General features: G+C 44.6%; 2 protein-coding genes across 8 annotated transcripts in view; both read left to right on the top strand.

Moving 5' to 3' along the window:
- The window catches only part of CAMTA1 (calmodulin binding transcription activator 1), an 894,875-nt gene extending 893,995 nt beyond the window's left edge, over positions 1-880 (top strand). For 6 of the 7 annotated variants that reach the window (XM_027110324.1, XM_027110321.1, XM_027110323.1 and 3 more), the window contains one exon: positions 1-880. This exon is cut by the window's left edge and continues 2,388 nt beyond it. The gene's annotated coding sequence lies outside the window, so the exon portion shown is untranslated. The other variant, XM_027110320.1, reaches the window with a different exon arrangement.
- Positions 881-2,420: 1,540 nt separating this feature from the next.
- Positions 2,421-11,291, top strand: VAMP3 (vesicle associated membrane protein 3). Its single transcript, XM_027110317.1, has 5 exons — positions 2,421-2,523; positions 4,311-4,392; positions 7,658-7,816; positions 8,605-8,656; positions 9,483-11,291. Coding segments are annotated over exons 1-5 (315 nt in total). The 5' UTR covers positions 2,421-2,521; the 3' UTR covers positions 9,503-11,291.
- The last annotated feature ends 3,555 nt before the right edge of the window (positions 11,292-14,846 follow it).

The raw sequence follows: 14,846 nt of genomic DNA, 5'->3' as shown, positions 1-14,846 counted from the left end.
AGGAGGACACTTACAAACACACAGTTGCATTCATCAACGGGAAGAGAACGTGAAAGCCAGCTCTTTCAGAATATCCTTTATTAATACTGAATTTGGGTATGTTTATTCCATCTTGGTACAAATAACCGATCTTTTGACAAGAGTAATGACCTCAGTGGATTTGCTTTAACGCTCATTTTTTTTTTTAATGTTTCACATGCTACATTATTAGCTGAGTAAGTTAGAAAATCTGAAAGATAAGGACTGACATAGAATTAGGAGCGTTCTTATGGAGGGCATAGAAGTAGGTTCGAAACCTACCCGTGTAACCTACCAGTACAACTGTGAATCCCAGGTGAGGTACAAATGCACTTCCACTGAAACGAAGCATTTCTGACTGCTTTTTCTCGGTTGTGAATCTTAATTTTTGAATATAAGATGATAGGTAAACGCAGCTTTCTTGGATAATCTAAATTCCCAAGTGCCAGGAGTAGGATTTCATTATAAAATTAATAGCTAATCTTATTCTGTCTCCTGAAGATTTAATTGCTATTCTTGTTACCCATTTGAAATCAGCTGTACTGTGTGAACGAAATCGAGACAATAACTAGAACCCCTCTCTGGCTGCACGGTCGCTTATGGCAGTTCCACACAGTAGTTGGCGCCCAATGGGGGGTCCCTGAGACTTGCATGTAAAACTAGTCTAGATGTCTTCTTTTTTGTAAGTTTTATTTTTGTAACTGTGCATGTAAAGCATCATTGAATCAATGGATCTGTTGAAGAACTCAGCTGCTGGAAACCATGCAAAATGTTTTGAATTGCCCTTAAAATATGGAAAATGTTTTCTGAATGCTTTATATTCTTTCTGCTGTAAATTAAAAATGAAGAAAATTTCCCCATACTATGTGTGTTTTGCTTTAAACTCAACTGATATTGAAATCCAAGGTGATCAGCACGTTTCACACCATACGAAATCATTTCAAATATTTCCTTCTATCCCGATACAGTGTCTTGACCGCGAACGTTACATAGTTTCAGATCTGTACAGGAAAGAAAAAGTTTCTCACTGGAGCCACTGTTCCTAAAACAGTTACTTGTCAACTATCTTCTCAGGCATCGCTCAACCTATCAGTCATTTGACTAAGGGCAGTTATTGGAGAGATAAAGACACCGATCTGAATTCACCTTTTCAGTTAAAACCCTTTGCAGTTTTTTAAAAGGCACTTTTCAGCTGACTACTAATACCAGCCTTCCTTTCCAAGAGCTCCGTCATCAGTCTCATTCCCTTTCACTGCAGAGCCTCATCTTTTGTCTCCCTGGTGGTCCCTCTTCCGTCTAATCCATCCCACTGCTGCTGCCAGAGAAGTTTTGCGTGATAGAGCTCCCAGATCCGTGAGGCCTTGATGGTTTCTACAACCCACTGCACTGAAATGACATTTGCCTTTCTTGCTTATCTTCAATCTTTATTCGGCCTTATTTTCACCTATGCCCCAACCTGCACACCCTGGTTGGTCTGTTCAAACCATGTCCATGTCCACTGTTTCTTTGTTCATGATGTTTGTTCCTCCCATGCCTGGAAAGTTCTCTTTTTAGTTACTTAACCCAACTCAAATCTAACCTCCTCTGTGACACTCTTTTGTTTATTCTAATATACACTAACATTTCCCTTTTCAAATTATGCCATTTAGAGTTGGAAAAGACAGTTTGGTGTTTATTTTCATTTCTCATCTGATCTGCCAGTTGACTTACTGGTGTTCTGTGGTGTTTTGTTTGTTTAATGTAGGAGTTGTCGATGTTGATAGGAATACTTTCAGTAACAACTTAAAGACCTTGCACAGTAACTCACTGCATTCAGATTTTTGCCTCAGCCTCAACCCGAAATCAAAAGTTGAGGACCTACTCTGTGCTTGGGGGTCCGGAAATACAGAAACGTAGAAAGTACAGTCCCTCATGTCAAGGCTCCCATAAACAGATTATAATAAGATCTGTGCAGTGAAAAATATACGTGTCACAAATGAACACACGAAGAGAGGGAACCTAATCCAATCAACGCCTGTGACAAATACCCTGAATGAACTTCCCCCCTCATTTTGACAAGTTTCTTGGGAAAATATGGCGGTCTCCAGGACCACCGGGTTAATGCGGCACGTTCAGCGGAAGCCCATGGGCTGTCTCCAGTACTGTCAGGGCCAGAGAAATGACCCACAGGCCCAGAATAACGTAAAACGTCCCCACCTTCATTTATCTGCACAGTCCCTTTTCAGAGCCTAATGCACCACGTGCCTCAGCGTCCGTACCGGCGGCGGCAAGGACACGGAGCTGCAGCCCAGAGACCTGCCTCAGCGATCTGCGGGGACCCCCCGGCCCGAGACGCCCCGCCCCTTCCGGCGCGCCCCCTCGCGCCCGCGCGCGCCCCGCCCACACGTCGGCCCATCCCGGTGACGTCACCGCCCCCGCGCCGCCCCGCCCAGGTCTCAGGTCTCAGGTCTCCTGTCCCGCTGCGCCGGTCCGCCGATCCTCGCCCGCTGCCGCCGCTGCCAAAATGTGAGTGACACGGCGCGACGCGGAGCGGCCTCGGCCCCGGATGGCGGCGGCCCGCTGCTGGGACCCCCCCCGCCCGGCCCGGTTCCCGTCCGCCGCCTCTCGGACGCTGGCGCAGGCCGCGCGGGCCTTCGCGGGGGGCTCCCGAGGCCTGGGGGCGGGTGGAGGCCCCGGGGGTGCGGACTGCAGACGGGCCAGATCGGTCCCGCGGCGCCGCCGGCCGCGCCGGAGGGCGCCGCGGCCGGCGGGCGGACGCGGAAGGGGTGAGGGCGGGGCGGCCGGGGTTTTCCGGAGGTAGGGAGAGCCGCCCCCGCCCCTCCGCTTCCCCTTTTCCCCTCCTCCCCCCGCCCCCAAGTTCCCTAAGGGGAGCTGTGACCACTGCCCTCGTCCTGCAGAGCCTGCTCGCTGCCTGGTGCCTGGGCTGGGCTCCGGAAGTTGCAAGGGAAAAGACCTGGGCCCTGTGTGAAGGCACCTGCGGTCAGAGTGGAGTCTGGCACAGAGCTGTGCGCCTCCGCTCTCTTTTTAAGCAGAAGCATTCTTGTACTTGAAAACGTGGAGTTTCCCGTGGTAACATTCCCAGAACGCTAAGTGTCAAGATTCACCAGGACCCTGTGTCCCCTCTCCAACCTGCTCATTCCTCACCTACAGAGGAGGAAGGAATGGGTGCTTTTGCAGAGTTCCTTCCAGGAACTAGGGCCACCCCTCTGGAGTGTTCCTGCTTGAGGCTGCTCTTCCAGTAGATCGCGGTGGTTAAAACTGAGATCCGTAGAATTATACAGAACCTGGTCTAAACACAGGCTCCACTGCAGCCAGCGCTGTGGACTTTCTAAACCTTACTTTACTCATCTTTGAAAAGAGGTTAATAGTAGTGTCCCTCTCAAAGAGTTTTGAGGATTAAATGAGAAAATGCTTGGAGAAAATGCACCAGTACATGGCCCTTTGCTATTATCGATCAGACAGTCAACTCTCTGAGGGCAGGGGTGGGATCTGCTGCTTCCCTGGTCTTTGACGCATGGTAGGTATAAAATAACTGTCGGTTGAATCAGTGAATCAGTGGCCGTTGTATGCAAGACGCGGGGAAGAGACCTCTAAGACACAGGAGTCTGTGATCTATTAGAGAAGGCAAGGCTATATAGTTCTATATCTGAAAAACCAAAGCATTGCCAAGTCATGGACGCAATTAGGACTTCAAAGCCAGAGTGGTCAAAAAAGATCTGTCCGGGGGAAAAATAAAGAATTCGATGAGGATTTTAAAAGAAGTACCTCTTAAGAGAGGGAGCATTGCTTCATCTTACCTTTCCCACTGACGCCCCCTCAACCCCACATCCTGGTGTTTCTGACTCTGTTTCTCTAACTGAATCTATTTCTCCATACTGGAAAAAGGGCATTCTATAATTGTTCATAACTATGAAGACCATTCTTGACACAGTGAAAAGCTCAGAAGAGTACTGAGTGCCTTTAAGTAGGTGTAGGTCTTAAAACAAGTAATAAAAAATGGGAAAGCAGAGTTTACCTATCTTAGGATCAGGTCCTTCAGTGATACAAAGGAGATGCTGTTAAACCTTCACTTCAGACCTTGGTCCCTTTGAACACGTGGGTGAATCTTTAAAGTTATAGAGGAATTAGAAGAGGTGTCATTTGGACCTCTGTTCGTTGATGCAGGAAGGATTTTCTTTTTCTGCTTTAGTTCTGAAATTCCTAACACTGAGGCTTCTCCAGTACATCTTCATACTTACAGAAGTGTGTTCGGAATCCTAATTTACTCATGCTTGTGTCTTTACATGTTTCAGGACTACAAGCGCACCTGCAGGGTCAAGCGCTGCCTCTGGCGGTAGTAGAAGACTTCAGCAGACACAAAATCAAGTGGATGAGGTATTGCCCAGAAGTGCTGTAAACATGAATCATAAGCCAACATGGGAACACTCTGGGAATAGCTCTGTTTAGAAAAAGGATCGTAAAAGTGTGAATGTAAAGTAAATTTTGACTGTCATAAACGTAAAAAAATTTTGTCCCCTACTGTTTTGCAAGCCCTTACCTAAGCTTCTGAGAAGTCATGTCCTACTGGTTTCAAGCTTGTTTTCCTGTGACCGAATCACATACCTAAAGTACAGGCTCTCCTCTCTGAGAACATTCCTTCAAGAATCACTTTGTAATGTATATTTTGCCACAATAAATAAAAAATTAGAGAAGAAAAAAGAACCACTTTATAAAATAATAGAATTTTAAGGATTAGGCCTATAGATTGCGCAAGCCAGGACCAATCCTTCTGACCAGATTTTTCATCAAAATTCTTTCTCCAGTAGTGTGACGTACTAGTTACCCAGCCCAGCAAGTCTCTGTAGATTGTTGCCTATCGACATGCAGAAGGCAGGTGCTGGGAAACTTCCCTAGCCCAACAGATCTGTATCTGTGGAATTCTTGAGTTAGAAGACCCTCAGAGCATCTTTTGTTCTGCCCTATATATGCAGACCTACAATGGAAAATTGTTTGAGAAATTCAAGCTAGTATTAATATCTCCATAGTCCTAAAAGCCATCACTGCTGAACAAGGATATATGGTCTTTCTGCATTTAGCTGCCTTAAAAAGCAGAGTTAAACTAATATTAGATTCTGTTGTTAAATCATATGGTAATATTTTGGTCTGAAGGTTTTGTTTATGACCTTAATTGTGAAATTTTTACATTTTCATGCTGAGAAACCCATTCTAATTCCATCCTACATGAAACTTCTGTTAACTTATGAAATCAAATTGGGTCCTTTTTCTTTACTAAAGAGAGTTGTTTTGTTTTGTTTTAGATTGAGGTAAAATTTACATAACATACAATTAACCATTTTAAAGAGTACAATTCAGGGCTATTTGGTATATTCACAGTGTTATACAACCATTCCCTCTGTCTAGTTTCAGTTTTTTTCTCTATCCCTGAAGAACACCCTGTATGCATTTAGTAATCACTCCCCATTCCCCCTTCCTCCCGAATGGTAGCCTCTAATTGGCTTTCTGTTGCTCTGGTTGTGCCTAATCTGGATATATCATATAAAAGGGATACAATACGTGGCCTTTTGCGTCTGGCTTCTTTCACTTAGCATCACATGTTCTACAACGCTGTAGCGTTTATCAGTACATCATTTTTGTGGCTGAGTAGTATTCCACTGCACATGGATACCTCAATTTGTTTATCCATTCATCTGCTGGTGGATTTTTGAGTTTCCACCTTTTGGCTGTCATGAACAGTGTTGCTATAAACGTTTGCATATAAGTTTATATGTGTACACCTGTTTTCATTTCTCGGTTATGGGTCTAGGAGTAGAATTGCTGGATCGTATAGTAATACTATCTTTAACTTTTTTTTTTTTTTTTTTGCGGTACGCGGGCCTCTCACTGCTGTGGCCCCTCCCGTTGCGGAGCACAGGCTCCGGACGCGCAGGCCTAACGGCCATGGCTCACAGGCCCAGCCGCTTTGCGGCATGTGGGATATTCCTAGACCGGGGCACAAACCTGTGTCCCCTGCATCGGCAGGCAGACTCTCAACCACTGCGCCACCAGGGAAGCCCTAGTGTGTTTAACTCTTTGAGGAACTGCCAGACTCTTCCACAGTGATGTACTATTTTACACTCCCACTAGCCATGTCCGAGAGTTCCTGTTCTTCCACATCATCACCAACACTTGTTATTTTCCATTTTTTTGGTTATAGCCATCCTAATGAGTATGCGTTAGTAACTCATCGTGGTTTTGGTTTGCATTTCCTAATGACCAATGATGTTGAATATATTTTCATGTGCTTGTTGGCCGTTTGTATATATTCTTTGTAGAAATGTCTGTTCAAGTCCATTGCCAATTCTTTAATTGGGTGGTCTGTTTCTGGTGTTGGTTGATAAGAATTCTTTATATATTCTGGATATTAAATCTTTGTCAGATACATGATTTGCAAATATTTTCTTACATCTTGTGGATTGTCTTTTCACAGCCATGACAACAATGTCTTTTGATGCACAAAAGGTTTTAATTTTTATGAAGTCCAATTTATCTATTTTTTCTCTTGTTGCTCTTGCTTTTGGTGTCAAATCCATGGCCAAATTCAAAGTTGTAAGGATTTACTCTTACGTTTTCTTCTAAGAGGTTTATAGTTTTAGCTGTATACTCAGATCATTGATCCATTTTGAGTTAATTTTTGCATTTGGGGTAAGGTAAGGGTCCAGCTTCATGAAGTGACTGTCCAGTTGTCCCAGCACCAAGTTTTGAAATTGGAAAGTGTGACTCCTCCAATTTTGTTTTTCTTTTTCAATACTGTTTTGGGTATTCAGGGCCCCTTGGAATTCCATATGAATTTGAGGATTGGTTTTTCCCTTTCTGCAAAAAAAAAAAACCAAGCCATTGGAATTTTGATAGAGATTGTGTTGAATCTATACATATGTACATCACTTGGGGGAGTACTGCCCTCTTAAAAATATTAAGTCTTTCAATCTATGAACATGGGATGTTTTCCCATTTCATTAGGTCTAATTCCTTTCAGCAGTGTTTCACAGTTTTCAGTGTGCAAGTCTTTGGCCTCCTTGGTTTAATTTATCGCTAGGTATTTTATTCTTTTGGGTGTTATCGTATGGAATTGTTTTCTTAATCTCCCTTTCATTGCTAGTGTGTGGAAGCACGCTCATTTATGGCTATTGAGCTTGTACCCTAAAACTTTACTGTTTGTTTACTAACTTTAGTAGGGTTTTTGGTAGATACTTTGGTATTTTCTGTACGTGGAAACATCTGCAAATAGAGATCACTTTACTTCTTTTCTAATTTGGATGCCTTTTATTTCTTTTTCTTACCTAATTTCTCTGGCCAGAACTTCCAGTACAATGTTGAACAACAGTGGTGAAGGTGGGCCTCCTTGTCTTTCACCATTGAGCATGGATGTTAGTTGTGGGTTTTTCCATAGATGCCCTTTACTATGTTAAGGAAGCTCCCTTCTATTCCTAGTTTGCTGCATGTTTTTAACTTGAAAGGGTGAGCCCTTTTTTCTTTTTTTTGAATGGAAGTTTGGCTCAAAGTAGTAAAGTGCTGACCTGAAAAAAAAAATGCCGGTAAATTTCACTGAGGGGTTTTGTTCTTCACTCCTTTACGTGTAACTGAGCGTGATCATATTCGTCAGGTGGTGGACATCATGAGGGTCAACGTGGATAAGGTGTTGGAAAGAGATCAGAAGCTCTCTGAGTTGGATGACCGTGCAGACGCACTGCAGGCAGGAGCCTCCCAATTTGAAACGAGTGCTGCCAAGCTGAAGAGAAAATACTGGTGGAAGAATTGCAAGGTAGTTCGCTTTTAACTGGTCTTTACATTAAGTCACCCTCTGTAGTCTCAGGGTAGACAGAGGCTACACATATTGAACTTTCATGAATCTTGAGTTTGCCTTCCCTCGCGTGGAAGTGTGGATTGACTCTGAATCTAAAACACTGACTGCATATCCTCTTCCTGTCCCCACAACTGGGAATTCTCCATGTTCTGGGGCCGACCTTCAGAAGCATGTAGAACAGGAGCATCCCAAATCAATCGTAGACCTAAGCCCCTTCCAGCCCTCCACCCCAGCAGAGCCCTGCACACAGGTTGACAGGAGAGGGCTGGACAGGTGGTCAGTTTCCACGTGGCTGTGAATGGCTCCAGTGTCAAAGGGAAGAGCCACTCGAAAGCCGCAGTGTGCTCCACAGAAGAGCAGGAAGCAGCTGCGCAAGGAGCATGGCCCAAAGCAGAGGTTACACAGCTGCGAAAGAAATGTGCTGCGATCAGATCCCTTCCTGGGTTGGAAGTGACACTTTCTGACGTATGGGACAGGCTTAGTAGCCCTTCTTTAGGTGGAAGACAGGTATACACAAAGGCCTATGTAGGGACCACAGATCATTTGAACATGTTATAAAAAGCAGATAAGTAACTTCCAGGCCCTAATTGAGAACATTAAGTTTAGGCTTTAAAAATTATGAATATTTCAGATGGTGGTGCACCTTTATTTCTCCTTCTGTGACTAGAACGATATTATATGATACTCTTCAGTAAGCACGTTAATCTCTAGTTTTGAATATGAAATGGACGTATGTGTCGTTACAGATGTGGGCAATAGGGATCAGTGTTGTCGTCATCATCATTGTCATCATCATTGGTGAGTTCCCTGCTCCAGACTCCTTGCAGAAGCCTCCTCTGCTCACAATTGACTGCATATACAGGAACTCCAAATAAAAGTTCCCTCGGAGATGTTAGTTTATCCCAAAGGTTTTTGTTTTCATTATTAAGTGTTTTAAGTACTTGGGTGCTGAGTCTGAGATTTTCCGATATAAACAGTAATCCTTTGACGTTAGAGAAAATTTACTCATTTTCACTGAACGAGTGGAAGTAAGTTTTCTCTCTGAATATATTTTCATCAGAGGTTTCCTTTTATGAGAAATAGTGTAGTCTAGTGATTAAAAGCATGGACTACCTGTGATCCACCCTAGCTCCACCATCCAGTTGTGTGGCCTTGGGCAAGTAATTTAATATCTCTGAACCTCAGTTTCCTCATTTATAAAACGGGGATAATAATAGTACCTACCTCACATGTTTGTTATGAGGACAAAGCTGTTAATATATAAAAGGTGCTTAGGATGGTGCCTGGCATATAATAATAATAGTTATATAAAGAAATATGTATACACACAACTATCATTATTATTATTATGATCATTACTACTGCTACTGTGTACAATATTGGAACAGCCCATTGCCATTCATAGCCCAGTACGTGAGAACTATTTAAAGAAATATATCTTGGATCCTTTTTTAGACAGCCTCCTCTAGCCTTCCAAAAAATGTAGAAAAGCCACTAATAGGAAATTGGACAGAAATTGAATTTCTGTTCACACTTAGACTGCAGTGTTTGATGTTTATTCTGTATTTGCACTGAACGACTAAACTGTTGTTTTTCCACTTTTTGCATCTCCCCTGCTTATTAGTGTGGAGTGTTTCTTCCTGAAGAACCAGTGAAACTCCAGCCTGCTGTTCAAGAAACCTCTTCAAGAGTTTTGATTTAGAACCTGCTATATTATCAAGCTTACCTACTGTTATATCTAAAACGATTATTTTCTGTTAGTGACTGTAAAGTTTGTTTTCTAGGAAATGTGCCTTTGTTTTGTAATATGCACTCCAAACTAGAGGTGTAGTCAGCCCAGCCCCCATTTTGCACAGTGCCTTTTCAAATTTACATATGGGCTGATGAAGAAGACTTCTTAAGTTGCAGAGTGTAATAACCTAGCAGTAATGTTGTCTGATTAACTGCCAGTGATTCCAGTTAAGGAAATTTGTTCCAAGTTAGCTGTCCTAGTCATATGACATTACCCTCATTTTAAACCTTTGGGTAGTCAGATTCCAATTTGTGCCTTCCAGAAAGAACACTACTGCCTAACACAAATACAGACTGTGCCTTATTTTGCTATTTTTCTGATTCCCTTTAAGAGAACTCTCTACTGTTTATAAATACTGCTGACTCTTTGGCTGTATTTAAAACAAGATGCTGGTAAAGAGTTTTTGCTCCTGCGTTAGATATGAAGATGTTTACTTTCTTGTTACTGTTATGTATCACTTGCTAAAAATATTGTTTTAATCAGAAATAATAACCTCGTTAAAACATTTTTATAGAACTGTGGCTGTGACCAAAGTTTCTGTTTTGCCAAAAAGTTAAATCCCAGTCAGATGTCAAGTCTGTTCCTGGTAGATAAGTTCAGAAAAGTGACCAGTGGGACTCAAGGTGCCCTTCAGAATTAAAATTGTAATATTGTGTGTGAACCTCTGACATCCTGGCAGGCCTTTCTTGCCCTTGAAAGGCTGTAGGTCTTGCGACTCTCCTTCCGACCCAGCATTTTTCCTGGGGGTTAGAGAAGGTTTGAGCTCGACTGACCATCTCATTCCTGTAGACAGAGTTTTACCCAGCCATTTGCAGATTATCAGCTGTAGACTCCAATATGTTTCTAATAATTATGTGACCAACAGTTCTGTAGTCTTCAAGTGAGACCATCTGTGAACTGGTCATTTTCTGGCCCAGTTCCCACGGACGATAGCTTTTTGGGGTTTGTTTCCTATTTTGATCCATAGTCCACTTCCTAAATCTGCCTTCTAAATTATGCTCTCGATTAGGCACTGGTCAGGGGGAACGAGTTTTTACAGAGGATAGCTAACCAGAGACACTTTCTTTCTTTGATGTCACAGACTGTCTGCATAAGATGCTGCTTTGGGAATAGCTGTCGTCATCTGAGAGGCTTTTGTTGTGTACGTGAGACTTTGGACATCAGGGTGTGTGGCTTAAGGACAGGAATTCAGGTAGGAATGAAAACAGACGAGGCAGTGAGGGGGAAAGGAGTCTTACCGCCCTGTGGCTCACCGTTAGCGGAATATTCTAAAATTCTCGTTCACACACTAGTTTGTGACTTACAAAGCAGCAGTTAAGGTGCACCAGGACCCAGGTTCCATTTCTGTAATATCTGTTCCCCTGATATCAGTGAAATGGTGTGAAGTTGAAAATATGCCTTGCAGTGTGCCCACCTGGGAAGAAGGGAGCAGCTGTCAGTGTTGGGACGTTGGCCCACCCTCGGCTCAGGTCTCCGGCCGGGTCGACTCTGAATCCTCGGTGCTCTCTCCTTGGCCTCGATGCTCAGTCCCACGTAACCCACTGGCTGCTGCGTTAACCCAGGAATACTTCGCCTATATCTGTGCATTTAGCTGGGAAGTCGCCCACTATAACAAACTGAATAAAGTGTTTATAAACATAACTCAGTGCTTGTGTTGCTTGTAGGGTTGCTGCTCAACCCGCGTCGCCCTTACAGACCCCAAGTCCCCTTCCTCTCTTGCTCTCTCACCAGTCCCCTCCCTGAGGACTCTGAGTTCCTTGCATACCACTCCCCATGTGAAAAGTGCTTTTCAGTAGAGGAGATGAGTGGGAAACTGGCTTTCTTATGATTCCTAAAACGTTCAGAATTTGGCTTTTGAGTTTCTTAAATATATGGTCTTTCAGAAGTGACTAGTATAGAGCCGGCCGGTATGTGCTGGACCAGGTCGCTGCCCACGTGGGGCGTGGGAAGATGACTTGGGTGGGAGAGGGACGCCTCTTGTTTTCATTCTGCATATCTTTCCCCTTGAATGTACTTCCACTCTTACTCTGCGAGCCCTAGGGAACAATATACTATGGGTGGAAGGAGACTTGCGTATGTTCACAGTAAAATGCCAGTTTTCAGTAGAATCCTGCGATAAGCAGGTTGACGTTTTTTCCATTGCCTCGGATAGACAGTCACTGCTTTTCTTGTCTGGCGTGCGACTGTGTCCCTGGAAAAGTAGTAAGTGTGGAATCGTGCCTTTTGTTCGGGAGCATGATATAATGAAATGCGTGTGAACTTTCGGTGCCATTTTCAAAGGAGAATCTACCCTAAAGCGGTTCCTCTTCCTCTGCTTCTCCCTTAAATGTCAGGGTTCCTTGGGGGCTTCTGTTTCCATTCTACTTACCCTCCCCAGGCAGTCTTATCTGTGTTCATGATCCCTCTATTCATTCATCTGCTGATGAGGCCTGGCCTATTGCACGTAAGCTTCTCAAACGCAGCGTTCACCAGAAGGAAACATCCCCTGCCCCGTGCCCCTCCTCCGATCATTCACAGTGGCTGCTCCAGAAATGGCACGATCACCGACCCAGTGACCACACTAGCCAAATCCACTGGACTTGCCGCTCTTTTTGGTCACCATCTACGTCACTCAGGATACGCTGGAGGGGTGCTATGTACCAGACGCCTCCCAAATCGCCACGGCTCAAAGTTTTTTCCTTGCTCGTGCTCTGTGTCCCACGCCAGTCAGCAGGGAGGCTCTGTCGTCAGTCCCTGCGGGGTGGGGTGAGGGGACTTCCTGTAAACATTCGTTTCCGGTTATCACTGCGGAAGGAAAGGAAGGGACCGGCAGGAATTGTGCACTGGCTCTCAACGCCTGCGCCTGGAAGTGGAGCCTGCACGTTCTGCTCACGTCTGCTCACGTTTCATTGGCCAAAGCAGGTCAGGTGACCGTGGCTCACCTCAGAAGTGGGAGGGAGTCCTGTCTGTCACCCAGAGGAGAAATGGAATGTTTGTGAACATCTTCCTTTGTGTCAACAACTTCAGTCAAAGAATGGGGGCAAATTCCCCGTGTCTTGTATTTTCTAATGACTTGTGTCTCTCACACGATAATTCTAGATTTGCATCACCAATAAAATGTTTCTTAAAGTATGGCAACTTTTTTATTGGCTCTGAATGATGATTCATTATTGTTTTAAAATTTACCAGACTCGGGCTTCCCTCGTGGCGCAGTGGTTAAGAATCCGCCTGCCCGTGCAGGGGACACGGGTTCTAGCCCTGGTCCGGGAAGATCCCACATGCTGCGGAGCAACTAAGCCCGTGTGCCACAACTACTGAGCCTGTGCTCTAGAGCTCCTGAGCCACAACTGCTGAGCCCGCATGCCACAACTACTGAAGCCCGTGTGCCTAGAGCCCGTGCTCTGCAACAAGAGAAGCAATGAGAAGCCTGCACACCGCAACAGAGTAGCCCCCGCTCGCCTCAACTAGAGAAAGCCGGCACACAGCAACAAAGACCCAATGCAGCCAAAAATAAACAAATAAATAAAATACCTTAAAAATAAGATAAAATAAAATTGACCAGACTGCTTAGTGCATTTAAAAATAAGCAAACTTATTTCCAACTGAGCTGCTTTTCATAGTAGCAGAAAATTCAATCTGTAAAAGTAGAATTTACTAAATAAACCAATTATGGCATAATTATTAGAAAATAATTTTTTTTTCTCATCCTTTAAATAGCAAGCTAAGTGCATTTAGAAATCTTCTACTTGGCTTTATACCGCCAAGACGGACAATCCCCTGTTGGGAGAAGTGCCTGCCTCTGGCCAAGGCTCTGGATCCCCAGCCTCACGAAGGACTTCTCTCTGGCAACTGCCTCTTGTCTGCAGCCCTTCCCTCCTGCGTCATTCACTTCTCCCTTCTTATTGGATCACCCCATCACTTAATAGTGATGCCCACATCCCTCCCTCCAGCCAACAAATACTTGTCTATAGCTCGTCACAGCAAAATTCCTCCCTATGTCTTCCTGTAGTCATTGCCTCACATCCTACTTTTTCTTCAATCCACACCACTGAGACGTCTTTAACCAAGGTCACCATCTTGCTGAAGCCCAACAGGAAATTCTCAGCCTTTGTCTCACTCTGCTTATCACCAGCATTTGATAAAGTTGCCAGCTCTCTCCTTGAAATGCTTCGTTATCAAGCTTCCAGGATCCCACACTCCTCTGGTTTTCTTTCAGCCTCATCTATGGCTCCTTATTCTTTGCTTGGTTCTCTGCCTGACCTCTGAATCTCTGTGTGCCCCAAATCTTGGTCTTTGGCCCTTTTCTCTCTATCGGCACTCTCTCACTGACACCATTTCACCCATCACTGTGAACTCCATAGAGACTCTGACGACTGCCAAATGTAAACTGTATCTCCACCCCCGGCTTCTCCCCCAAGTTCCCAGCTGGGAGATCCAATTGCCCACCTGACCACTCACTCCACCTGGATGTTTAGTGCGCATCTCAAACATGGCATGTGGAAAACAGTTCTCTGTTCTCCCTTCATCAAAACCTGCCATCCCCAGACCTGCACTCAGTAAATATTTGCTGAATGAATGCAGTTTAACAAAATAGAGATTCGGAAGAGAGTAAGCATCATTTGGAGAAATAAGGTGGTTTATCCAATACCTGATATGAACAGTTACCACACTTCACTTTCCCCTCCTCTTATTTACAATTCCTTTCATTCATCCAACCAATACTTAAGATTTCTGGTGTACTAGGCACCGGAGAGGGGCGGAGTTCTACATGGCACCTTCCACTTCGGAGGAGTCGAGACACAAATAAAAAGAGTCTTCCGACGGTGTTTTTTAAAGGCCTTCCTACACCTTCCTTTCCCAAAATAATGCCTTTTACAGGCACTTGTCTTCCTCCAGTTGCTAAGTGAATCTTTAACTTTAGGAAGACCAGGGAAAATGTTTTAAGCTTCGCTGTCAGAATTCCGCTTCTGAAAACCGGGTTTGATCTTTCCAGGGCTGCTGCACTGCCGGGTCCTCACAGCCCCTCACTTAAGAGTCCGCAGGAGCGAGAGCAAGAAGGTCGTTAAGAAAAATGGAAACGACGGAAACCCGAGAAGACGCAGGGAAAGCGCTTGGACGTCTGCCAAGCGTGGTCCCGATCCGCCCTCAGCGCTGCGCCGCTCTCCCCAACTCTGGAGCTGGGGGAGCCGCGGCCGCTCACGTGGAGGCCGCGCAGGC

This window comes from Aethalodelphis obliquidens, unplaced genomic scaffold, assembly GCF_003676395.1.
Source record: "Aethalodelphis obliquidens isolate GAN/ISIS:26980383/991018 unplaced genomic scaffold, ASM367639v1 scaffold9, whole genome shotgun sequence".
In the NCBI taxonomy this organism is placed as follows: domain Eukaryota; kingdom Metazoa; phylum Chordata; class Mammalia; order Artiodactyla; family Delphinidae; genus Aethalodelphis; species Aethalodelphis obliquidens.
This window is presented reverse-complemented; position numbering and strand designations above follow the sequence as displayed.

Excerpts from the sequence above, each read along its gene's own strand:
- VAMP3 (XM_027110317.1), top strand. Across the intron at positions 7,817-8,604 it reads ACTGGTGGAAGAATTGCAAG|ATGTGGGCAATAGGGATCAG; the intron begins GTAGTTCGCTTT and ends GTGTCGTTACAG. Across the intron at positions 8,657-9,482 it reads CATCATTGTCATCATCATTG|TGTGGAGTGTTTCTTCCTGA; the intron begins GTGAGTTCCCTG and ends CCTGCTTATTAG.